Below are 25021 nucleotides of genomic sequence, written 5' to 3'. Positions count from 1 at the left end.
CGTCGCAACGTACATGTTACTACATAATATATATTAAAAGGTCTTAAAAATTTACCAATAGACTGACTATCTCTAGCGCAAGTGGCAAAGAGTTTGGTGGTTGGTACTCGAGATCTCAATTAAGTTCGAATCCTAGTTGATTCACATTTATAGTTAAGTTTATTTCTAAATCACCAACCGTCTCTAGAGCAAGTGACAAAAGGCTTGGTGGTTGGTACTCGAGACCCAAGTTTGAATCCTAGTTAATTGATTCACATTTCCAGCTAAATTTATTTATAAATGAAATAAACGAAGCGGATAGCATGCTACCTATCTCTCTCAAAAAAAAAATTTATTTCTAAATAAAATAAATGAAGCGGGTAGCATACTATCTATCTCTTTCCAAAAAAAAAAAATAATAATATATAAACAAACACTAAAAGCTTTTTTTCGGCCAAATATGTGCGACAGTATTGTCCTCTTAATTCTATACTAGTAAAATACCCGCGCTATGCTGCGGATATAAAAATATTTTTATAATAAATTTTAGTTTTTTTAATATTTTTATATAGTTTTATAAATCTAATTATTAATTAAATAAAAGTTATATAAAAATAATTTAATAGTTAAATCTATTTAAATAAAAGTCATTAAAATTGGTATATGCGCAAAGTAATTTATACAATAGTTTATTTTATAAAAAATTATATGAAAAGGATTTGAGATAAATCTATCAAAATAATTTTAAAAAAATCAATAAATAGAAGGAAAATAAAATTGTAGAAGATATTGTTTAATAAAATTAATTATATATACACACATACACTATATTTTTAAAATTTTACTCCTGAAACTTAAATTCCGTATTTTTTTTATACAATGAAATTTTATGTGATTTAAATTTCATCTATCAAATTAGATTTTATTATGCGATTTATTATGTGTATTTTTAATAAAATTAATCTTAATTATATTTACTAAAACTAATTATTAATAATATTAATTAATTAATTAATTTCAAAGTGTTAGAGATTTTAAAATTTTAAACTTGAAGCTAAATTTAGAAAATGAAATAATATAAGTAAAAAATAAAATTAAAATTAAATATAAATATTCAAATTAGAAATTTAAAACTTTAAATTTGAAAGTTTAAAAAGCTATAAAATTTAGAAATAAATATTATAAGCTAAAATTAAATTTAAAATTTAAATAAAAATATAAAATTAGAATATTTAAAACTTTTAAATTGGATATCAAAATTCTATTATTTGATATAAAAAATTTAAAACTTTATATTATATATATATCTATATATATATATATATATATTATATTATATATATAAGCAGTAGGGCTAAATACTTTTACAAGTATCACCAAGTGACCTTGTGCTGTTTTTAGCCATTTGGATCTACTTTTTTATTATCAATAGTCCTTGGATCAAACACTACTTCACCTACCACACACCTACACACCACCTACCACCTATCATCTCAACGCTACAAGTCTCTCATCCAAGGCGCTAAAAACACACAAGTATCACTTGCGGTGATACTATTTACAATATTCTAAGCTCTATTCTATATATATATATATATATATTCTATAATATATATATATAAGGGAGACGAGAAGGGGGGGTTTGGGGGGACACGTGTCACCTTGTGGTCTCCCCAAACCCTCCTTTAATGTAGTTAGATAGAAGATAGATAGATAGATGATTATTTCTTCGATAGACTTTGTCTGTAGGGTCAGTAGTGAAAACACTCGCAGCAAAAGTATTAGAATTTTACTCTTTCGTATTATGCCCGTTAGAGAGTGCGCTGCATAGACCGTATCGGATGCAGCGGGTACAGGTAATAATTTTCTTGAGGTGGTGGGGGCAGGTGCGTTGTACTTGTTTTCCCTACAAGTGGGAATATATATACAATCCCTTTCCCCTTCCGCTTTGCGGGACAGTTCGGTTAGTAGGGGACCACTGCATGCGAAAACCCCTCCAATAATTTAATAATTTTCGGCGCTCAGCTAATTTTGATAACCGACTACAGCACAGTGATTAAAAATTTGATGATTAATATTTAAGATTCTAAATTCGAATCATAATTAATTTATATTTTTAATTATATTTATTTTTAAATAAAATAAACGAAACATATAGTATATTATCTGTCTTTAAAAGAAATTACAAAAATTAATTTTAATACCATATAAGCAAATAAAAAAATAAAATATATTCATTTTGACAATATCAAATTTAGTTTGGAAAGCATCATTTCTAGTTATATTTAAATGCTGTTTGGTTTAAAATTTCTAATATTTTGATAATTTTTTATATTTATAATTTTAAAATATTCAAATTATTTTTATTTACCAAAAGTTGAATCAGTGTAACATGCACTGTGAAGTAGTAAAATTATTGTAAATTTTGGGAGGGTTGAAACACTATATTATTATATATAAGGTAGAAGGTATTCTTATTTTCATACTTTATGAAATTCATTAGTAGTCTTTGTTAGATCTTGACAACCTCTCAATCCAAATAACTTGATAAATTAGTAACAAATTTATCAATTTTAAATATAAAATAAAATATGTAATATTTATAAAATATTACAAAAATAATTTGAAACCAAACGGCTCTTTAGTATAAAGCAAGAATGACATTTGGAAGAGTGGGCTTGATTTCAATATCGACCGTTTGACAATCTTAAACAAGTACATATATAACGTTGGGTCTAAAGAGAGAAAATTTTATTATCATCTTTCTGAGTTCCAATCTAGCTTGATTTTTGTTTTTTCAAACATATGGTTGCCGGTAAGGTAAATAATTTAATTTATCCATAAAAATAAAATTTTCTCGTTTTTCTTTTTTTGTTTTTACTCCACTTTTCACACTTGTTAACAAGTAACAAAGGGTTGATCATTGAATTAGCAATAGTAAAACGCAGGGTAGTAGGTACTTCTAGCGCCCCATGAAAAAGTGGTGGTACAAAAGCATTGCAAAGCTTGTCCTTCATGTACTCGCAAGATTCCCAAGAAAAGGAGTTTTCTTACAATTTGCACCCATAAGTGTTAGTGTATGTTGGATCGTGGGCGCTAATCATTAATCTCAAAAATTCGAGCTGTTAGAAATACGCAACTAATTTACTTAAAAGGTATCGATACAGCGTTCGGTCCAATCAGCCTCATGCCACCTCTAATATAACTTGGCCTAATCTAGTCTCACGGTATTTCGAACGTGACTCGGTCCAACATAACTTTTCGATATAGGACAAAATACCGGCCCATTTAAGCTAATAATATATACTCGAAGTAACTGTACTTTTTCATTTACTCTGTTTTATTGTAAAATATATATTTCTATAGTTTTCGCTGGGAATATAAAATTATACTTTAACTAAATTATATATTTTTTTAATATATATTATTATTATTTATAAAACGAAGTTTCCGAGCGTAGGGCTCGCATCTATTGCTCTATTGTTTACTGTACAGTATTATAAGTTTTTTTATAAAATAAAAAAAGCAAAAAAGTGCAAGGGGCTGTTTCGTTTAGACCGTGCGTTTGCTGTACACACTTTTGGACTGTGCGTAAAAGCGATGCTTCGTAACGCACAATCACATTATTACTATTTATATTTATACGAAAATATTAAAAAACTAAAATCTGAGAATTTTCTAGTCAAGTGGTGCGGTATGACGTATTCGATGACGTCACGCAGATCACGTTTAATTTTTTTTTATTTATCACGCTGAAATTGCCATGGTGATGCCCCTCTAACAACGTTACAAAAGTTTCTGCGCGTTTTTTATAAAAGAAAATAAATCTCTCCACGGTACGGCCATGTTGCATCCCAATGAAAACCTCCGCATGATTTAGAGATGTCAATGAGACGGATTCGGGCGGAATTTTAAAAATACAGGTTAGATTCGGAACAAAATTTTAAAAATTCGAATCCAAAATTGACTCATTAAACCCGACAAATTTTACAATTTAAATTCAAGTTAGAATCCAACCAAAAATTTGCAATCCAAATCCGAATCCAAAAATTCAAATTCGAAACAATTATTTTTTAAATATTTCAAAATATATTACACTAAATTTAAAATTTTAAAATATAAATTCAAATATAACATCAATTTTTTTATATATATATTATATATAATGCAAAATAATTTATAGTTTGCGTCGGGTACAGTCAAAATCCATATCCGAATTCATATCCGCTGTTTTTTTTTTTTCATATTCATATTCGAATCCATATCCGTTTAGCATTGAATATATCAGCTCTATTCGGGTTCGGATTTGAATAAAATTTTGGATATCCGTACCAATTGACATCCCTACGCATGAATCCATGAAACCACTGATCTACAATTAAAGTTATAATTTTTCATAAATCATCTACGAAGCTTCGTCGAGACGTTGAGTGTTATAATTGATTTTTTGATAGAAATATATAATATTTATTTGATCTATAAATTATTTTGATATGACTGTCTAATTTTTAAAATTTAAATTTTATTACGTAATCCTTCAATGTGTTTGATTCAAGTGATTTAATAACTCTTTTGATACAAAATTTAAGCTAATTATTTATTTTAATAATTTTATAATTATAAAATTTATATAAAATATGTTAAGTAAATATGTAAAAATAAATAACACATTCAAATTTTAAATTAAAAAATAACTGATAAGCACAAATCAATTAAATTAAAAAATTAGATAATAAAATAAAAATTTTAAAGGTTATGTAGTTGAATCCAAAAAGACGGCCGTTGAGGTAAATTTAATATATTTTTATCTTAAATTTTTATAGTCTATAATTTTGTTATGTGGACAAAATAGATTATACAGCTACTATATAAATTTTAGATAGAAATTTTTTTCCTCACAATAGAGATTTTTAATTAATTTTCTTATTATTCTCTTTTAAGCTTTTTTTGTTCTTTATTATCGATTGTTCCCCTCCTTTCTCTTACAGGTCTTAGATTTATTTATTATTATTTTGCTTTATTAGAAGATCAAGAATTTAATTTCATCAAAATTATTAAATTATTAGACGATAGAAATTTAATCATAATGTCTTGTGATGATTTAATATTTGATTTGAAAAAATTTTAAATAGAGATCTAAATAAAAAACTCAAAAGTAAGTTTCCCGCCCCCGTCAACGCCGTTACGAAAAAACGCAAGAGGGAAAGCGACTCGAGCGGTACGTTGTACCGAGAAAGATATTTTCCGACCACATGACGTGGAACGAGATCGTGTCAACATTACGCTCCTTATACTAAACCGCAGAATCATCATACCGTTTGACCTTTTTTAAGAGAACAAAATGTAGAAAGACCCCTCGAGCTTTATCTCTTTTACAAAATGATTCCTGAATTTTTAAGTTTTACTAAATATGTCAATAGACTACCATTTTTAATAGACATCAAAATATAATATATATATATATATATATATATATCTCTTTTTTCTTTCAATTTTGATAGTTAATTATGATAATTGAAGAATAGGTTGAATCGAATTTTAATTTATTTATATTTCTTTCACATTTGTTATAATATAAAACTATAATTTTCTGTGTTTTGAAGTTTGATAGTATACTACGAAAACAATTGTGTAATCAATAATTTTAATTGAAAGGATGAGTTTATTAAGCTATTTGATAAAGTTTTAAAAAAATTAATTGACAAAATTGAAAGTATAGATGCCTATTTATGAAATCTAAAGTTCAGGTGGCAAAATTGAACCAACCATTGAACTAGATGGTGTAACATCTATAATCCTTTTTTGGATGTACAAGCAATCGTGGGCAATAAAAAAAAAAAAAACACTGTTATTTTTTAAACCCCCCAAACATATAGGCCTCACATTGCCTCGTAATATTAGATTGTATATGAGAATGCAGTTGTGATTAAATATATAAGAGACTATAAATTTTGATAATAGTAATTGAGCTTAAATATTATTTTCGGTTGGTAATTTGGGCTCAATTAGTTATTATTGATAGTGGTTTGGGTCTGTATCTGTTTTGTACTCTTTCATCTAATGATCAAAAATTGGCACTTATCTTGTCTAAAATTTTAAAAAAATATTAGACATCTAACATATTTTCATATTTTAAAATAACAAGGTATAATAAACACATATTGTTTAAAAAGAGATGTACAATGTTACAATTTTTATTTTTATATATATTTTTGGTTTGGGAACACTATTATTACGGGGGTGGCCCATTCCCAAATTCCTTTGTTTTTGTTTTTATTTTTTTGTGGCTTGTTCCTCATTGGCCCCCACCATCCCCGCCGCGAAACCCATAATAAGCATTTATTTATTAAAATTAGAATAAAAAATTAAAAATAAAATTAAGCGCGCGACGTGGACATAGATCGACCGCTCCAATTCGCCCTTATGTTATTCCTCGGGAACAATTCACCCTCAGATATTTTGGGGTCGTCTCTCTCTCTCCTCTCTTTCTCTCTCTCTCGCTCTGGCCTTTTATACGGCGACGTTCTTTCACTCTTCGCCCCGTCTCTATGATCAGATCCAAACCCTTTTAATCGCGCCTCTCTCTCTTTCTCTCTCTCTCTCTCCCTCGCTCTCTCGCTTTCAAACCCGCTCTCTCGCTTTCAAACCCTAGAACCTTTGATTGAACCCTATCAATGCACGGGCCAACGAAAACCTACCTAAAACGTACATGAGCTCTACCATACTCGCATTCTCCCCTTTGCTCGATCGCTTCTTGTTGCGACGTTTGATTCGTTTCTCCTCTTTGCCTTTTTCGTTTCTAGAATTCGATCGGAAACGGACGAGATGGTTCTTTGGAGCCTGGATATCTCAGGTGAGGAATTTATCTTTATTTTAACAAGAATTTAGGTACTAGTTTCATCCCATTTGATCGGTTCGATCCGTTTGATCATTTTCCTCTTTAAGTCCCTCGTTCCTTGTGCATTTTGTGTTTTGCTTTGAGAATGTGAGTCTTTTAATACATATGATGATGATGTTCGCATAGTTTGGGATTGCTTTGGTTTCTCTATGAATTAGGCTAGGCTTTCTGCGTTTTAATCAATGGCCTGACCATTTTTTAATTGGGAATTTCAAGAACTTTTTGGCTTCTCGATCCACAATCCGACCTTTACCTCATTTATATCCGTTCAGCTGGCAATGGTAATTGGTATTACAATACATAGCCGAAAATTTTCAAGAAGAGGAACATATTGCAGTTGATACTATTAATTTATGATGATGATACGTCTTTGCTTCCCACAAAAGTTACTGTTCCCTTTAACAATTATTAGTATTTTATTTAGTCTCTAGTCTATTTCAGTTTTGCAAGTCGGCTGAGTAGGTTTCACTGCAAATATGCCTACATTCATGAATTACTTTCACTTGAGTATTGTAGTTATGGTATGCTGCTGGTTTCTGGAAAGTTTATTGCTATTACTGTTATTTTCTACCTTTGGAGAACATTAAATCAATGGGTATAATATAGGATTGCCTTTTCAAGAAAGCAGTATAATCTGGAAATGATTTCCAACGGTGTAGCATTCGGAGCATCTACTATCATGTTCGGACAAAGATTTGACTAATTATGATGGAGGATTGTGGGTGCTCCATTTTCTGATCAACTTGAAAAGATGCAGTTCATCTTTGCACATGAACTTTATCGTGACAAATTAAGATACCGACATATTTGCTATGGAGTATTCGATTAGGTGGTTCCTTGTACTTACATTAACTAGTATCATCCGTTTGCTTTCTCCAATAGATAATAAAAAATTGGTTTTTAATTTTAGAAAAAAAATCTTAGCCACATCAGCAAGATGGCGGTGGTTATGATTTCAGTGGGATAGATCACACCTCTTGTGTAGATGATTTTTCGTTTCATCTTTGCTTACATTTAGGTGTGCATAATAATGATAAACCTTCTGCTATGCACTTCCATGATGAGAATCATCTCTTTTATGATTGATTGAAATCTTTTGGGAGAGAGGCTTAATCGCCCAAGTTTGGTAGGGTGTTGATAAATGCTTACATTTTTGCAATAGTATACTTCGCCTTACCCTAAGAGGATTGTTGTTTCCGCTGACGACATACTATTTGTGTATGAAAAATAAGTTTCAGGTCCCTTTTGGTTACAATTCAATCTTTTTTGGTTTTCTTCATATTCAAATTCTATGTGATGGAAAGCACTGGCGGATGACTAATTTTTTGCATTGTAGACATTTGCAGGTTTGCTTGGCAACAAAAAACATAAAGTTTGCAGTAATTTGTACTTATTTTTTAAAAAAATTTCTTTTTTTGTTTAAGAACATATGCTTGCAAGTAAAACCAGCATAGTGTTTGAAAAGGCGCGAGGCGCAAAAAGGCGCAAGACTCTCCTGGAGGCTTGAGCCTAGGTGCGAGGCGCACTGCGAGGCGCGAGGCGCACTGCGAGGAGCGCGCCTCAAGACGGCGAGGCGTACAGTAATTTAATTTGATATTCTACATTAAAAAAACTCCAAAATAACTATATAAAACTAAAATAATTATAAAAAAATAAAGAAAACACATGTATATAGGTTCTCAAGTTAAAAAAAATATATTTCGACTTTCAACTTAAAAGTAATTGTGGTGCCAATGTTTTCATTTGGCCTCAAGAAAGAGAAGAGGGCGGTAAAAGGAGAGAGTGGTAGGAGGAGAGGGCGGTAGATGGATTTCATACGGGTTTTTTTAGGTTTCTTTTAGATTCTTTTACTAATTTTATCGGGTTAAAACATAAAATTTATTTCCGAAACCCAATAACCCGGAAACTTTAATCCAAAATCCAAAAAATATTAAATATGCTGAGGCGCGCGCCTTATGTGCGCCTCGTGCCTCGCCTGAGGCGCGCGCCTTATGTGCGCCTCGTGCCTCGCCTGAGGCGCGCGCCTCAGGGCCTAGGCGCGCGCCTCAGCAATAGCGCCTCGCCTCGCTATTGCTGAGGCGCGGAGGCCCGCGCCTCGCGCCTAGGCGCTGAGGCGCTTGCCTTAGGCGCGCCTTTTCAAACACTGAACCAGCAGTAGTAGGAACAAAGAAATCCATACTCTGGCACTATCTATCTTAAAGAATTTGAGCTAAAAAAAAAGCGGAAGTGTGACCAACTGACGCCTTAGCAAATGTATGGAGCCTCGATGAGCGTAGTTGTAGTAACTCAGTAGTTTGTTTGAAGGAGGATTAGCTCATATAGCAGTTTTGCACTCACTCCGTGCTCTTTTGTATCAAATACATTGAACTTGGATCACTTATGTACCTGCATTAGTTGTTTGTAGCCCAAAATGATTCAGTTGAAACCTTTCCTTTTATAAACTTTATGCAGTAAGTGTTTAATGCAGATATAGAATCTAATGGCTAACTAATGGAGCAAATGGAAGAATGTATTTATGGGAAGATTTGATGATGAAAGCCTGGTATGAAATATGGAGATGCTTGACCATCATCCCTATATATGTAATCTTGGCAGGCACTTTGTAGTCATATTAGAACCCTTTTTAGTCTTCTAGAATAGGTAACAAGTTAACCTTGTCCTGCCATATAATATTTGAATGTAATTATTCACATCTGTATATAGTTTTACCAAAATTTTAATTATGATCAATTGGAATATGAATAGAATTAAATTATAACTATAGATAGTAGTGGAATGGTATTTACTCTAGACATTTTAGCGACTTGGATGCCTAGGGTTTACTATCTGGTGGTTGTATTAGTAACATCCGAGAACTAAAAAATCTATAGTAAACACTATTCCACTACTATCTATAGTATGGTAGCTCAACTCGTATAGATATTATATCAAATATAGATTGAATTATAAATTATGGTAAGATCATATGAAATCTGGATAAAATCATATTAAAATTTCACAAGATTGTTTTTAATCTTGACAGAATCATATCAAGCCAATTTATTTCGCTCATTTGACTAGATAAATAACACCAAAAATGCTATGAAAATTACACAAAAAAAATCTAAGAAATAGAAATACAGACATGTCTAAAATTCGGTAACTAGATCAAAGTGGAGTTTATTCTAATTTTTCTTGACTTGGACTGGGCATTTGGCTCAGGAATGCCTTGCATGATGCCTTAAGCCTTCTAGGAAGATAGTAGTTTCTCATTTCACTTTTCCATTCATGCTGTAATATAGCTATATGTTTCAGCTTAATAATTTTTATATATGCCTTTATAGTTTATAGAGCCATACACTTTCATTCAAAAAATTGTTCCTTATGGCATAACTCGTCAATGAAAGATCAATCACATTTAACTAGCACAATGTGTGGTCAGAATTGCATTTAACTCTAAAGTATAGGTCCACTATACATTTAGTTATTGTTTTGTTCATTCCCCCTAACTAACTTTCGCACTGTTGGTGCAAAAACCATAGTTTAGGTAAATTTAGGAAACAATTTGCATTATTTCCTGTATTCACGAGTAATTGGGCTAGTGAATTTTACTCAGTTTCATTGAAATACAATTGGATGCTGGAATTGAAGAAGTCATAGTGTTTTATAATCACTATTAATCAGCATTGTAAATACTACCATTTATAAATAGAGTTCCTCTATTCTTTGGAGATTTATGATTGTGTGCATGTTTTAGCATTTGTCAAGTTCCACAAATATAAGAAATGGCTGCATGTTCATATAAAGTTTGTTTTGAGAAGCTACTGTTAAGATCAGTTTATATATTCCAATAATTTATGCTGATTAATGGGTTATGATGCCGATGGAACAGAATTTGACAGTAATCAGTCATATTACCTTGTTTAGTTAGCGTTCAAACTGACCATTGCTTCTCCTAAGAGTTGGTTATTAACAGTATTATATGTGCAAATCCTTTTCACTGATTTATGTGGCACTAATATTAGTAATTGACTAGCCCTCCTCTATTCGCTGAACAAAAAATTTAGAGCACTAGTTGAATTTATATCTTCTATGAGCTGAAGTTAACTTGTTTTGGCCAGTTGTTGCATGTGGTGGTGGCAAGCTCGAGGCAGCAATTGCATATCTTGCAAGAAATTGGTGAGCTAGTTCTCTCGAAAATGTTATTTTCCAACACTATAGGTATTTTATACAGCAGACCAAGATTGTAGGTTTCATCAATTCTGCATTGGTTACTATTTGACTAGTAAGCATGGGGAAGGCATTTCTCTTGTTAGTTATGTTATAATCAGCTTTGTTATCCTTTATTTATCCTACCCATAATATTGTTATATTTGTTGTGTAATAGTATGCTTAATTTAGGCTTATTGTTCCCATTGCATGCTGTTACAATCATGAATCCAAATCAGAATCTCAAGTATTTTCCTTATTAGATTAGAACTATACAATTTATTATAATAGGATAATTACTATATTTTAAATGCCTTGTTAGATTAGGGATATCACTAATATTTGATTTTCTAATGATATTAGGATTACCGTATAATGGTAGGCCTATAAATATGAGGCATCTCTTTTCATTGTAATATTGCCTTCAGCATTAAAAAAGTCCTAGTAGTTCGTTACTTGTAAAATAGGCATAAAGTAGTGGTAACATAATCATCGGAGGCATTGTGATCCTTCAAAGAATTGCGGCTTGTGTTAGATTGTGCACAATGAACAAACCCAAACACATTCCCACCCTGTTAAGAGATACATATCAATCCATCCATATAGGTATTATACCTACGTACCTCATTTATAATTTTAAACAACCCTTTGGAAGTGTTGCTATCACGGATTATAACACTTGTTTCCTAAAACCTTTCTTAGTTTTGTACTAAAATTTAATCATTATATTTTGTTTTTCTTCTCAGCCTGAAACTTAGCAATTGTCTCAACTCTTTGCATGTGTCAGTTCAAGATTATATGTTAGACTCTAGAAAAATGCTTCAAAATGCTTTGTTGACAAAGATATATTTTAGTTGTCACTGATTGTATTTTATTTGCTTAGATTGCTGTACAGTTAGTAGGGTGCAATCCTTTGCGGGGCTACCGATTGGCTTTGTAGTTTCCTTTTTTGTTTTTTTGGGTGAAATAGGGCTGATGCCTTAACTGTCACGTATGCTGGGCAGAATTGAGCATTTGATTTTGGGAAGTTTGGTTCGGTTATTGATGCATCATTATTACAGATGTAGTTTCCTTTTTCTCTTTTTGGGTGAAATAGGGCTGATGCCTTAACTGTCATGTATGCTGGGCAGAATTGAGCATTTGATTTTGGGAAGTAAGTTCGGTTCGGTTATTGATGCATCATTATTACAGATTAGATTTAAGTCTGCATTTGAACTTGATGCAAGCCTGGGATTATGAAGTATGTTTGTGCCTTTCACTATCTGCTAGAGCACATTTCATCATCGGATAGCTTCATTTCAGCATGATATTTTGGCTGATGCTGGCATTTCCCATTTTTGCCTAGAACGTTTGTCTATATAAATATGAATGAATTTCTCCAGGTATCAATAGGAATTAGAGATATTGCAATATTAAACATGTGTTTTAACCTATATTTAGTTAGTGAAACTTCTGTGTGACATGTGATGTCAATCACTGCCATGTTCCTCATTACTGTATTTGTGGGAATTTTGTAGTCACTCCTGTCATATTTTTGTCACAAGAATTTGAATATAATATCATATACTTATAAAACGCAACTCTGTTATGGTATTTGATTATTTAGAGCATATATGTGGCTAATTAAGCATCATGTTAACAACCCAATATATAAGTATCGATTTGTCTGTCGTTTGAGCTTTTGGTATGTCATCTGTACTTCATTTTGCTTGGGGCTGCGCTCCTTCTGTTTATGCGATCTATCTCGTGGCACTGGCTCCAGTTAGATCCTTAGGGATTAGCTTGTTTGATAAGATATATTTTTGCCCGTTTTGCCTTGTTTCATAGGCATGAATGAGCACTAAAATGAGAGGGCGTTGTGCTAGTCGACACGCTTTCCCTTGTTTGTTCCTTAAATATTTGTGGAGACAAAGATTTCTTTAACTACATCTTGCCGATGCTTTCTGACACAGAACAATTTATTATTACATCATAGAATTACTACCTGTTTATTTAACTATTGTACACAAGAGGCAACAGTTAGGAACTGATAGTCACGTAAACTCTCTTTCATAGCCATGATAAATCAGTCATTATCCTTTGAAAATACACTCTGGATTAGCAAATTAGTGATGATAAAGTTCTTAATCTGGAATATCTAGCATAATCTTTGCCACTTTATTGCAACATGACTTTACATATAATTTGGTCTTCCAACAAATGCACACCAATTTTAAAATTTTTTGAAGTATTCATTCAACTCTTGCTTATTCAGCAAATGTACTAGTAGCAGTATTTGACCGTAGCCCCTAATAATATTCTCTAGAGGTCATTGGGATTTGTGGGGCACCTTCTCCTTAGTGTAGTTGAAGTCTGCTGCATTTGAGTGAATCGTTCTATATTAAACTCAGAATACAGTGTCAATGGGCTTTGAAATTCGAAAATAGAAGTTACCCTAATTTTGGAGCTCCTGGTTGCACCCCATCTGTTTGTTGAGGTTGGCTTAGTTCGAGATGAATAGGAACATGCGCATCCTCTGCGATACAAAAATTGTGAGGAATGGTAGGAGCTCTATGGACAATGTCTGCTCCTCTTGTTTCGTAAACCTGAGATTCCAAATTCATCTGTGAACTTTTGGTTCAGTTATGAATTTTAGTATGTATTCAAATGATTAACTGCAGAGTTTCTTATCATATGCTACTTGACACATTTTAGTTCTTGATTCAATACCTTCTTATATAACTCCATGTTTTCTTGACGAATGAAGTTTACTTTCTTATACAGTTCCATGTTCTCTTGATAGATAAGGCTTCCCTGCAATATAACTGTGAAAGTTAGGTAACTTGGATGCTTAACTTTTGAATAGATTAGGAAATGATGGTTGACATATATTGAGGAACCTTCTGATTCAACTCTTGAATCTCGTCGATCAATAGTTGGTCCTGTAGAATGAAAATTACGCACATCAAGCTTCCTAATTACCGGAAAGAATTAAGGGAAGAATATGAAGGCATAGGAGCATAGCTAACATTACCTTCTTCATTCGAACTCCTCGTAAACTCATTTCTAGCTGGTTTTCTAAGTTTTGTAAATCCTTCACACTTAGGCCAGAAAGCTCTTCTCCCATCAACTGCCTGCAACAATTTGCCAATGAATATTGTGTTATGTTTAGAGCTTGTTTCCTGTATGGTTATTCTTTCTTGTAGCATAGCTTTCTGACACATAATGAGATAATTTGTGAACGTATATATCATTTAGTGGTGATACATCCAAATAATCTATCTGACCAGTTCGTTAGGTTTATCTAAGTGAAGATCAAATACTTTACAATACTTGTCAGCTTGTGCAGCTTTGGAATATGTTCTATTGTCGGAACAGGGTCATTAAATTCTGAGTTAAATGTTGAGAAAACTGCATTGAGCAGTGCCATCAAATCTAGGTTGGAGTATGTTCTATTGCTGTGTCTGACACACATATCTGACATCAACATTTAAATATCTAATATTCTCACAAATATTTGGCTGATTTGCTTATTTTGACAATGAATGCCTTCTTATAGAGTGATGTGTATCTGCATTTTCTTGTAGGGTTGAGTGATGCTCATACCGGTGATTTTCTTGCAAGTTATGTAGTTGCTGCCTCAAGCTTGCTACCTCCCTTTGCCAGAACTAGTGAGTAACATGCACAGAATTCAGCCCTGCTATGTAAGCTTTTGCAGTTTTGAAATTTTGTAGTAACATGATTATGAAATATATTATCATTTTAAAGAAACAATTATGATTGCAGATACAAACCTGAAACATCATGAGACATGTAAATACTAGAAAATTATGTGATGAAATGAAAAATGTTCGACTGCCGCTATATTTACTTGATGTCTAAGATAATTCAGTAGGCATTCAGCAGCCATATCAATATGCTTTATGTGAAAACCGCAAAGTAAGCATGAAAGTGCTGTTTTCTTCAACACTGTGTTTAGATTAATATGCTGACCATCCATTGTCAAAAGTAACAAGTAAGCATCATTTAAGCAGGTGAAGAAAATAACAATAAAAGGACAGCTAACCATTCTTAAGTAGTCATGGCAGTCATAGGTCATATATCTGTTGTACGTTTTGCAGTCTAAAATAGTTGCTTACAGGTCCAAACTGAAATTTCAGCCCGAAATTAATTTGTGGAATTGTCTTCTGTCCCAGATAGTCCTGCCTAAGCATGCATGCTGAGAAAAATATTTATTAAATCAACGAATTTGAGTTGGAACTTGTGAAGTGCTTCTAGAAGCCTTGGTTGATAATGGGATATCTTGGCCCACTAAATAAATCAGGAGAGACATCAAAACGTTCCTTGTCTTATATTTGCTTCTTTTGCTGAAATGAACTAGCTTCACCAGTTCTTTTGCTGAGAACTAGCTTCACCAGTGAAGCATGCAAACTCACATTTAAGTCATCTCACACCAGTTTCATTCACGCAATAACCAAACTCGATGACTCATATATGTTGGGCATGCTAGCCGAAGCTCTATGGGAACACGAGAAGTTTGTGTATCTTGGCCAAGTCAAAGGAAGGGAAAGAGGAGAAGTCGTGTATCTAGGCCATGCCAAAAGGAACAGAAGAAACAAATCGGTAGAAACTGACGAGATTAGTTTATATGAGGAATTACTTTACCAAATTGTTCATTTGACATGCTTATTTAGGAACTTGGAGAAAATTGTTTTTCACTAGAGGAATCTGAGTTTTATTATCTGTTAAAAGCTCTAAACTGGCATGCCGAAAGTAGGATAGGCCATCGGACCATATGTCATTTCACTTGAGATTTGTAAATACTTACCCATTGGACCATGCGTCCTTCCAATTGAGGTTTGGAAGTGGCAAGTTAAAGTAGGGACCAAGTAGCTAATTAATACATGTAATCAATTTCTCCGAACAAAGTTTGATCAATACAGTGGAGGTCAGGTTCCAAATTTGACAGAAAATTTTGATTTCATCCATGAGTGTTAGGTAATTATGGGCACCGTCCTACATAACCTTTTTAACAAGCACAAGCCCTCTTAGAGATGGAGAATTGCAGAACACGTAAAGCTGGCTAGAAGTTGGCTAGAGCTGCTTACTGTCAGTACAGTATTATACATCATATAGTGACAAACGGAGGCCAAATAGATGGTATGACTGAGTGAGTGAAGCCTAGGGAAGTTGAAAATCATGGATTAACAGATGAAGCGTTGAACACTGGCTTAATCTTGTATGGTAACTGATGATTGCTGTGAACAGTGCACAATCTTTTGAGCCCCCTTGCCTTCTCTGTTAGCACCTATGTGAAACATGACTAGCCATACAGCTAGAAATGCTTAAGCCCAAGTTACTAATACTAGCTTACTAGCTTACATATATTCATGCCCTCTGTCATCATCTTTTGATACGAGATTACTTGCGCTGTGGCTCAATAAGCTGGAAATAGCTTTGTGCCCAGCAGATTGTGAAGCTTAAACAGAGGGACCTGCATTGAGAATAATCTCGTGAGTGTTCTTTGTCTGCAATGAATGGCACTTATATGTTGACTTCTAACTCTAATATATCGTTGTTGATCATGCATTTAATGAGTTTTATATTGTTAATTCGTTATTTGACTCAGAAGTTAGCAGGTGATCTGGATTTCATGGTGCCATTGCTGGTACATCTCTCTCTCTCTCTCTCTCTCTCTCTATATATATATATATATATATCTGCAAAGAACCAACATGTATTCCTGAAATCATTAACTACATTTTTCAGGGAAAAAAAAACAAGCATTATTGAAAGTATAGTGCTTCATAACTATGCTACCTCGTTATAAGTAGTTGACTGGTGCTAACTTTTGCCATTTCTACACATATATGTAAGGGTTATATGAGGATGCCATTAACCCATTTCTATGTCATGGCTATATGGAGTACAGTAACTGCTGTTGCTGTTACATATTTTGTTAGTACTCCAAAGCTTTTAAACTCGACTTGGCATCCACTTTTCAAAAGACAGATCACTTCAAGCATCTGTTGTCCAATTGATGAAGTGTTCTTCCCGACTCTGCATCAATTCTTCGAAAAAGGACAGATCATTCAAGAAGGTATCTTCTCCAACTGAAAACTCTCATCTTCCACTTCAATATTTTTTTTTTATTACTTCCATGCCTTTTTTCCTCTTTTTTCCGGCAATGCAGTTCTTGCCATATAGTCATGCTCTGACTAAATTGAATGCAATTTGGCCCTTTAATGTGAACCATTGTGTTGGTTTTGTTTTCCATACTGACACGACTTCAACCCTGCTTGCGTGGGGTGTTACTTCAGGTCTGATATATCCTCGTCTCAGAAAGCACTCAAACAAGACAAAGTCTCAGATTTCATGAACCGGAGGTGGAGAGTGACTTGCCTAGTTCCAATCCGAATCCTAGGAGCAAAATTTGGAAGTTCTTGGCAAATTAAGGTTTAAATTATGGACTGTTGGTTTTGTTTTCCATACTGACACGATTTCAACCCTACTTGCGTGGGGTGTTACTGCAGGTCTGATAAATCCTCGTCTCTAGAAAGCACCGAAAGAAGACAGATCTCAGATTTCGTGAACCGGAGGTGGAGAGTGACTTGCCTAGTTCCAATCTGAATCCAAGGAGCAAAAGTTGAAGTTCTTGGCACATTAAGGTTTAAATTATGGGACTGCAGGCAGTATTGGTTGGCAACCAGAATGCTGTCATCAGGCATTGATTAAGAGAAGCAAACCAATTTGCAATCCAGTTGTATGTTTTCGGAGATTAATGATTCCAATCTTCAAATTATATCGAGTAAACTTGTCGATGGCTGTTACGTGAAACATTGAACAGCTGGCTTTTACCTTTTTCTTTTTTTTTTCCTGTAGCAGATGGTCTATAGTGAGTCTGCTTCATGAAAATTCAATTGTCTTTAGAGAATAAAGCATGCCCGAAGTGCTCAGGTTGCTTGAGGAACAAATTGAATCACCATTCTGGTCCAGGATCCTCCTTTTCAAGCTATCTGAAGGTGTACAAGACTCGGATATTTCAATTTAATGTAGCTCTGGGGGATCAGCCAGGAGCTAGGACAAATAACCCTTCTGCAGAACTGAGGGGGTGTTTGTTTCTACAGAAGTCTGTTGCCCAAAGTGGATGCCAGGTGGAACTCACGATATCCGTTATTTGGCTTTCATGCAACTTGAGAGATCCAACGAAGTGGGTTTTACTCGCGTGGTTTTGACTTCATCAGATATCGGTTCTAAGTCGCGAGTCCAAGCAAAATTACGACTGCATGGAACAGGTGACTAGATGTTTCTCCACTATTCTAATTTTCGAACGCACCCTTAATGGATCTGTCATTCTTTCCTCGCGTTCTTTATTCTACACGGACATTGGAGCCATGCTGCAATCTTGCAACAAACAGCATGAATTTGAATTCTTGGAAACATGGGCACACTTACCTGTGGGTCACCGTAGGCTCGACCAATCCATCTTGTATAGATGGATAAGAATATGGGTTCAGGATTTCTGGGTTTTTTTGTCAAAAAAAAGAGAAAAAAAATACACCCCGTATGCTTGTAGTTATTTTCAATCAATTCGTTTCTCTTTTCCTTCTCAGTATAAGAGAGAGAAACTCAGCTCGGAGTTTGGCCTAATTTCAGGTTGGGTTAATTTTGGGTCGGCATGGTTCGGTACTTCCATATACATGTGCATTTTAAGATCGAGCCCAGGTAAGAAACATGCGCTGCCTCAGACCATGCCAACTAATGAGTTTTTGGGAATAATGTGTAGACTTTCCCAACTTTGCACTTCCGGGGCTACCTCCTAAACTTCTATTGCTGACAATTAGACCTTCTTAACTCTATAATAAGTTGTTAAATAGACGCTTGAGTTCCTTAAGTGTTACTATATATAAATGCGAACATGCTTGTGTTTTGCATGTGAGACAGTAGACTGTTCGCTCCTGAATGCCCAGTATATCTTCTGTTATTATATAGGGTCTCATGTGCAGAATATATGGCTCCATTCTTGTTAAAGAAATGTTACCTGTACACTCCGAAAAGAAGTGTATATCTTACCCCCTATTATTCTAGAATTGAAAAACTCCAAGAATTTTTAGTTTTTTGTTTTTTAAGAAAATGACAAGTCAAGAATTGACCCTTGGATGAAAATAATCATATTCCTTCGTATTCATATATACATTGAGAGAGATAGAAAGATATGATGTTCTATTGTACTTAGGAAAAAGCTACTTGTACACCTGAAAAGGGTGTATAATGTATATTTCATTCATCTATAGTGGGATGGTCTACACTAATCACATCGTTACGACTAGTAAAACAATCCTCATCTTATGATGGACGAGTACATCATACATTCTTTTTGGGGTTTATGTGTAGCATTGCTCTTGTACTTATAGTATGAATGTAATGTAATGCCTAACTAGCCACATATTTCATTAATTGTTGGGCCTTATTATCATCCAGCAGTATTAAGTTCTACGCGATGGCTAATAATAGAAGGTGGTTTAACGAGATCAGGGTGGTAAAGGATAATGGGAGAAAATTGTATAATGAAAAGGAGAAACAGTATTGTCAGAGGTTCTTTAAAGAGCTATTTGCGCCTGAGAACTATAAATCGGTTGTTAATGGAAATTGGAGCAAACTTTTTCAAACTAGATGAGTTACGAAACCTGAACAGCGAACTACCCCATTTAACATGGAGGAGATTGAGAAGGTTGTGATTTAGTTAGGAGGTAATAAAGCGACAGGGCTACAGAGTTTTCTAATGAGCTTTTATCACATCTTCTCAGACATCATCAAGGAGGAAGTGTTAAGCATTTTCCTTCAGATGTAAGAAGGACGAAACTCCACGTCCTGTTGAGTATTTTTTTCCTATATTTGTCTGATCCATGTAAAGGAAGATGCGGTGCAAGCCAATAATTTTCGACTCACAATTTTCTAATGAGCTCAAATCAGACTTTCTGAGACATCATCAAGGAGGATGTGTTTAGCATTTTCCTTCAGATGTATGAAGGATGAAACTCCACATGTCCTATTGAATTTTTTTTTTCTATATTTTTCTGTTGAATGGAATACTGAAGATTATCTCAAAGTACTGGCTAATAGACTGGAAGACATTTTGTTGACCTTATCTCTACATCCTATTTTGCTTTTTCAGAAGGAGATTGTTGTCTAATGCCTTCGTCATAGCTAGCGAATTTGTTGTGTGAGGGTACAAAGAAAACATATAGGAAGCAGGGGTTAAGGTGGATCTCGAAAAAGTTTATGATAGAGTCAATTGGGCTTTTCAATTTAAGATTATGGAATGGTTGGAGTTTCAATGCCAAATAGCACCGATGGATGGAGGAGTGTATTTATAATGTCAAGGTGGCGGTGATGATCAATAGGGCAACAAATGCACACGATCTAATTAAGGGTATTGGACCCTTTGAAGATAGTTTGGTGACACTCATCCAATACGTGGATGACACTCAATTTTTCTATGAGGCAAAGAAAAAAATCCGTGAAGAATATTCGATTCATGTAGGATTTATTTGAGTGGGCCTCAGGTGTGAAGCTGAATAAAGAGAAGGGAAATTATTCGATATGGGCGGTAGATATGAAAAAGATACTTGTCTTGCAAATACTTGGGGTGCAAAGCGAAAAAATTCTCAACTAAATATCTGGAGCTATCGTTGTCCAACATAGCTCTATGCAAAAAGGACTGGATAGGGATCATAACTAAGGTTAAAAAAGGATTTATGGATAACAAGCTAAATTTCTATTTAAAGGAGGTAGAATAACTCTGGTGAACTTAGTATTGACTAATCTGCCATTATATTTTTTTTTCTCAATTGAAATGAGTAATTAAAAGGATTGAGGCACTAAAGCATGATTTTTTTTGGAAATAGAAAGTGGGCGTCAAGGGAGGTGCACATATGATAGCTTAGATTTGTACATGTAGGGATAAGAAGGAAGAAGGACTCGAGGTTAAGGATCTCATCTTGATGGACGATTCTCTACTTTCAAAATGGTGGTGATGCTTACTTATAGATCAAAAGCTATAATGAAACACACTTATTAAAACTTTATATGATAAGAGGAGGAAATCTTTGGGCGAAGGAAAGACATTTAGACCGACTTCACAATGGTGGAAGAGTGCGCTATCTATAAGACAATTTTCAAATGTGGCATATGCTTTCATCTCGGAGAAGAGCAGTCTATTAATTTTTAGACTGATAGGTGGTGTGAAAATACATCTTTCAAGATGCTCTTTCTTGATATCTACAATAGAATAGCAAAAAAAAAATGTTTTAATCAAGGAACGCAAGGCTAGAGATGGAGAAAGATTTTTAAAGGAGTTCGAGTAAGAATGCCAAGGGATGACTGTGGAATTAGAGAATTCTAGGAGCTCCTGTCTATTTTCCATGAATTAGATGGGCCGGATGAAGGCTGATGGAGATTGAATGTGTGGATGTGTTTTACCGTTAAGTCGATGTATACACTGATAAGAGATGGAGGTATGCAGAAGACTCTTTTGCTAAATGTTTGAGATTTGAAAATGCTATATAAAGTTAGAATTTATACTTAGTTAGCCCTTAAGAAGCGTCTATCCACGGTTGATAATCTACTTAAAGGGGGCTGATTTGGAAATCAATAGTGCGTTTTGTGCTGCAGCGAAGTTGAAACAATGGATCATCTACTTGTGGGCAGCATACTTAGCAGATTTATGATGTTCAACATACTAGAAGATAGATGCAGATTTCTGATGTTCAATATACTAGAACATAGATACATCCTGCAGTCTCTGCTAGAGGTCAAGGGAGTCTGAAAGTTTCTGTTAGAGAACCACTCCCAAGGGGCACAAGCAAAAGATCTGATTAGGATCGCAGCTTGTGGGTAGATGATTTGAAGAGAAAGAAACAACATGATTTTCAAGAACTAATCTTCAGACCCTCTAATATCTGTTAGAATAATTCAGGACATGAAAATAGAGTGGGCTGAGTCCTGTAGCTCTAAGTGACTGTTTTTCTTTTTCGGTTGCCTGTAACTTTTTTGAGCTGAGTTATCTTTGCTCCTATAGCCAAATTTATTTCCTATATGAATAAAGTAGGTAGCATGCTATATTTTTCTCAAATAAAAAACAAAACCCAAATTAATCGTACTAAATCGGTAGTTCATATAAAAATCCCCGTTCTATCCAATATAGGATTTTTGGGTTGTAACAACTAGGAATTTTCCTTTGTTAGGCCCTTTATCAAGGAGGATTAGCACATATTCCAGCCTTCTGTCAGTACACATCCAAAAGTACGAGACTAATTGACTCATGCAGACCTAGCAATTTGATGATCTTTTACTTGTCATGTACAATAAAAATATGAAACTAAAGTAATGCATCCGCATTGGTTGTTTCCAAAATGAAGATCTACTCAGCAGTTAGGCTGAGGAACATGAAAAACTATATATTATAGTTATATTTATGCCTGCCATAAGAGAATTTCACAACTTGTCACCATATCTACGTATACGATATACTGTGACAGGAAATTCAAGCTCTCTTTTTAAGCTTTAAATCTCATGCATGCAATATGGATAAGTGAGCACATGTAAAATAGAAAATTAGTGAGTGATTGATGTAAATTGTGAGTTATAACAAGAAATTATTTGGACTGGATAGCATACCTTAACCTCCGAATTTGCATTCATGACCAGCTGATGTTCTTCTTTTGATTTGTTGTATCGATCTAGCACAGACTTCATGCTGATAATAATGGAATATATTTACATATATATTAGTTTCTATTTTGAGTTTAAGTTTGTTGTCATATATAGTCAAATTTTCTCACTACAGAAAATCTTAATAATTGATGAAATTTATAGGAGACCTATGAGAAAACAAGATCAAATAAACTAATTTGCGACAAAAATGATAAAAAATCAACTATAGAGACTTTTGAAAGTAACCTTGTTCCCTCGCCAAACTAATGGAATCTTTAGTGGTAGGGAATTAATGGGCGGTACTGCAGGCCAAGTTTCTGATTCTCAAAAAGACCGTGCATGAAAAACAAAAAAATTGAAACTTTGTCGCCTTATTCCATAGGTTACTACCAAAAATTCATTCTTTTCTGGCAATAAATATTGATCCAATTGATAATTTTTAGCTGCAATAATAATATTTTACAACAAACAAGTATAGTTGCTATAAATCTTGTGGTAATAAATGACTAATTGCATTACCACAACAAAACAAACTGTTGCAATAAAATATGTCGTACAATAATTTGGTTTTCGATGCAATTAAATTGATGTGATAGAATAAAATTGTTGTTGTAATGGGTGTCTTCTTTCAAAGGGCTAGAGAAATAAGATTGATATCAAATAAAAAAAATCTCTTCAATTATACTGTGCACCTGAACAAAGTATTTAATGTGTCGTGCCAGGTATATATCAGTTAGGCTGTGTATTTCACAATGTATAATCAACTCAAACTTCAAATTGGTAAACATTAAGGCATACGAGAATGACTCTACTGCACAAAATGCGCATCACATAAAAATGGGAGGAGGAGATCGGTGGAGGCGGTGATACTCAAATAAAACGTCAATTTTCAAAAAGGAAAGAATAAATAAAAAGATATACCAAAGTGTACAAGAAGGATCAAATATGGCTAATTTATAGAATATTGGCAAGTGGTAAGCTCGTTGGATTATTACATTTTGAAAAGTTGTGGTCTTGATGAAGGTGAGTTCTAATTTCTATATACAGGACCAGTGATCTTTTCTCCTACTCATTTTGAGAAAGAAAAAAGGAGCTGCTTTGTCCTAGGAATCCAAAGAGCTTCTTCCACAATCATCTTGCTTCAGTTAAAAGCAGTACCGTAAAAAAAGGCCTCATCGCAAGTGAGTTTTAGAGAAGCGAAGAAGAAAATAAATTAACGACCAAAAAGTAAAGTCATAATAAGTTTAAATCGTTAGTACATCAGGTATAAGACTAGGGACCCTAATTAATAAACTTCAAAACCAAAAGACGTGGGGAATATTTAGGTCTTATATGTATTCCAACAAACAAAACCCTAGATTCTTTAAAACATCGATCGTCACACGTACGCTAACTAGTAGAAATGTATATATATATATATATATATATATAACCGGAGACGAAGAGGAAAAAATAATGGGGGCGATGCAGAAGGGAAGAAGATAATTAACCTGGTACTAGCGAATTCGTAGAGGCGGCCGGTGCTGGAGAAGATCATGAGCCCGACCTCGGCGTCGCAAAGTATCGCGAGCTCCTTTGCCTTCTTCAACAGCCCGTTCCGCCGCTTCGAGAAGGTCACCTGCCGGCTCGTGGAGTTGTCGATCCTCCGGATCACGATCTTTCCCCTCCCCATCTCTCTCTCTCTCTCTCTCACTCTTTACTTCTCTTCCAATGTATCCACCTCTCTATCCCCAGCTGAATATATACCACCTGGAGAGATCTTGTAGATTTCCACGACAACGATGGATCGAATGAGGACCGAGAAGAATGAGAAATATAAAAATAAAAATGAACAAGTGGAGAGTGAAAAAGATTGAAGGAGAAGGAGAGGAGGAAAAGGAAGGGGGAGGAGAGGAGATCTGAAGAGGAAACCTTCTTTTCCGAGAGAGGTAAAGGGGGAATTATGAGAATGGCCGCAAGTGGACTTTCCCCTCTTTGGCTTCTTTTTCAGATCAGCAGCTCCTCCCTATTCCTTATTTTATGTACATAAATAGAAAGACAGAAGGCTAAGGGTTTTCTACTTAGTACTTAACCCTTCGTTTCTTCCACCTTTGCCCCTATTATTTTTCTTTTTCATTATTTTTAATGAAGACACCCCCACTAACCACTCTCTTAAAAAAAAAGAAAAAAAAAGAAAAGAAAGAAATTGTTTGCCTACACCCTGTGTATCGATACATCTCGTGCGCTACTGAGCTGCATATTTTATTTTTTTTGTCTGCAAAG

General features: G+C 34.1%; 1 protein-coding gene and 1 long non-coding RNA gene across 16 annotated transcripts; one reads left to right on the top strand and one right to left on the bottom strand.

Annotated features, from left to right (window-relative positions):
• On the top strand, nt 6459-19090 carry LOC109706570. 12 transcript variants are annotated; one of them, XR_002215248.1, is made up of 7 exons: nt 6461-6684; nt 6783-6832; nt 10978-11035; nt 14632-14748; nt 16684-16712; nt 16977-17144; nt 17365-19033. It is a non-coding gene; the product is annotated as an uncharacterized LOC109706570 (long non-coding RNA). The 12 variants fall into 12 exon arrangements; XR_002215245.1 differs by having other exon boundaries at nt 6459-6684; nt 14632-16712; XR_002215246.1 differs by having other exon boundaries at nt 6463-6684; nt 14632-14715; nt 16684-17144.
• On the bottom strand, nt 13204-24806 carry LOC109706569 (MADS-box transcription factor 27-like). 4 transcript variants are annotated; one of them, XM_020227495.1, is made up of 9 exons: nt 24671-24806; nt 24250-24508; nt 22724-22802; nt 14651-14712; nt 14079-14178; nt 13945-13986; nt 13775-13858; nt 13499-13668; nt 13204-13417 (listed from the first exon to the last, which is right to left on the bottom strand). In XM_020227495.1, the coding sequence occupies exons 2-9, from the start codon at nt 24429-24431 to the stop codon at nt 13402-13404; spliced, it is 735 nt and encodes a 244-aa protein (XP_020083084.1). In that variant the 5' UTR covers nt 24432-24508; nt 24671-24806; the 3' UTR covers nt 13204-13401. The 4 variants fall into 4 exon arrangements, with proteins under 4 accessions (XP_020083084.1, XP_020083083.1, XP_020083082.1 ...); XM_020227494.1 differs by having other exon boundaries at nt 13204-13420; nt 24250-24518; nt 24671-24805; XM_020227493.1 differs by having other exon boundaries at nt 13204-13420; nt 24671-24805.

This window comes from Ananas comosus, linkage group 2, assembly GCF_001540865.1.
Source record: "Ananas comosus cultivar F153 linkage group 2, ASM154086v1, whole genome shotgun sequence".
Classification (NCBI taxonomy): Eukaryota; Viridiplantae; Streptophyta; class Magnoliopsida; order Poales; family Bromeliaceae; genus Ananas; species Ananas comosus.
The sequence above is the reverse complement of the archived record's forward strand: the minus strand, read 5'-3'. Positions and strand labels throughout refer to the sequence as shown.

Bases quoted from the DNA above. Each gene is read 5' to 3' on its own strand.
- LOC109706569 (XM_020227494.1), bottom strand. From the start codon at position 24,431: ATGGGGAGGGGAAAGATCGTGATCCGGAGGATCGACAACTCCACGAGC. The intron at 22,803-24,249 runs GTTAATTATCTT...CATTATTATCAG, and splicing joins TACGAATTCGCTAGTACCAG to CATGAAGTCTGTGCTAGATC. The intron at 13,669-13,774 runs GTATTGAATCAA...AAAAGTTCACAG, and splicing joins ACATGGAGTTATATAAGAAG to ATGAATTTGGAATCTCAGGT.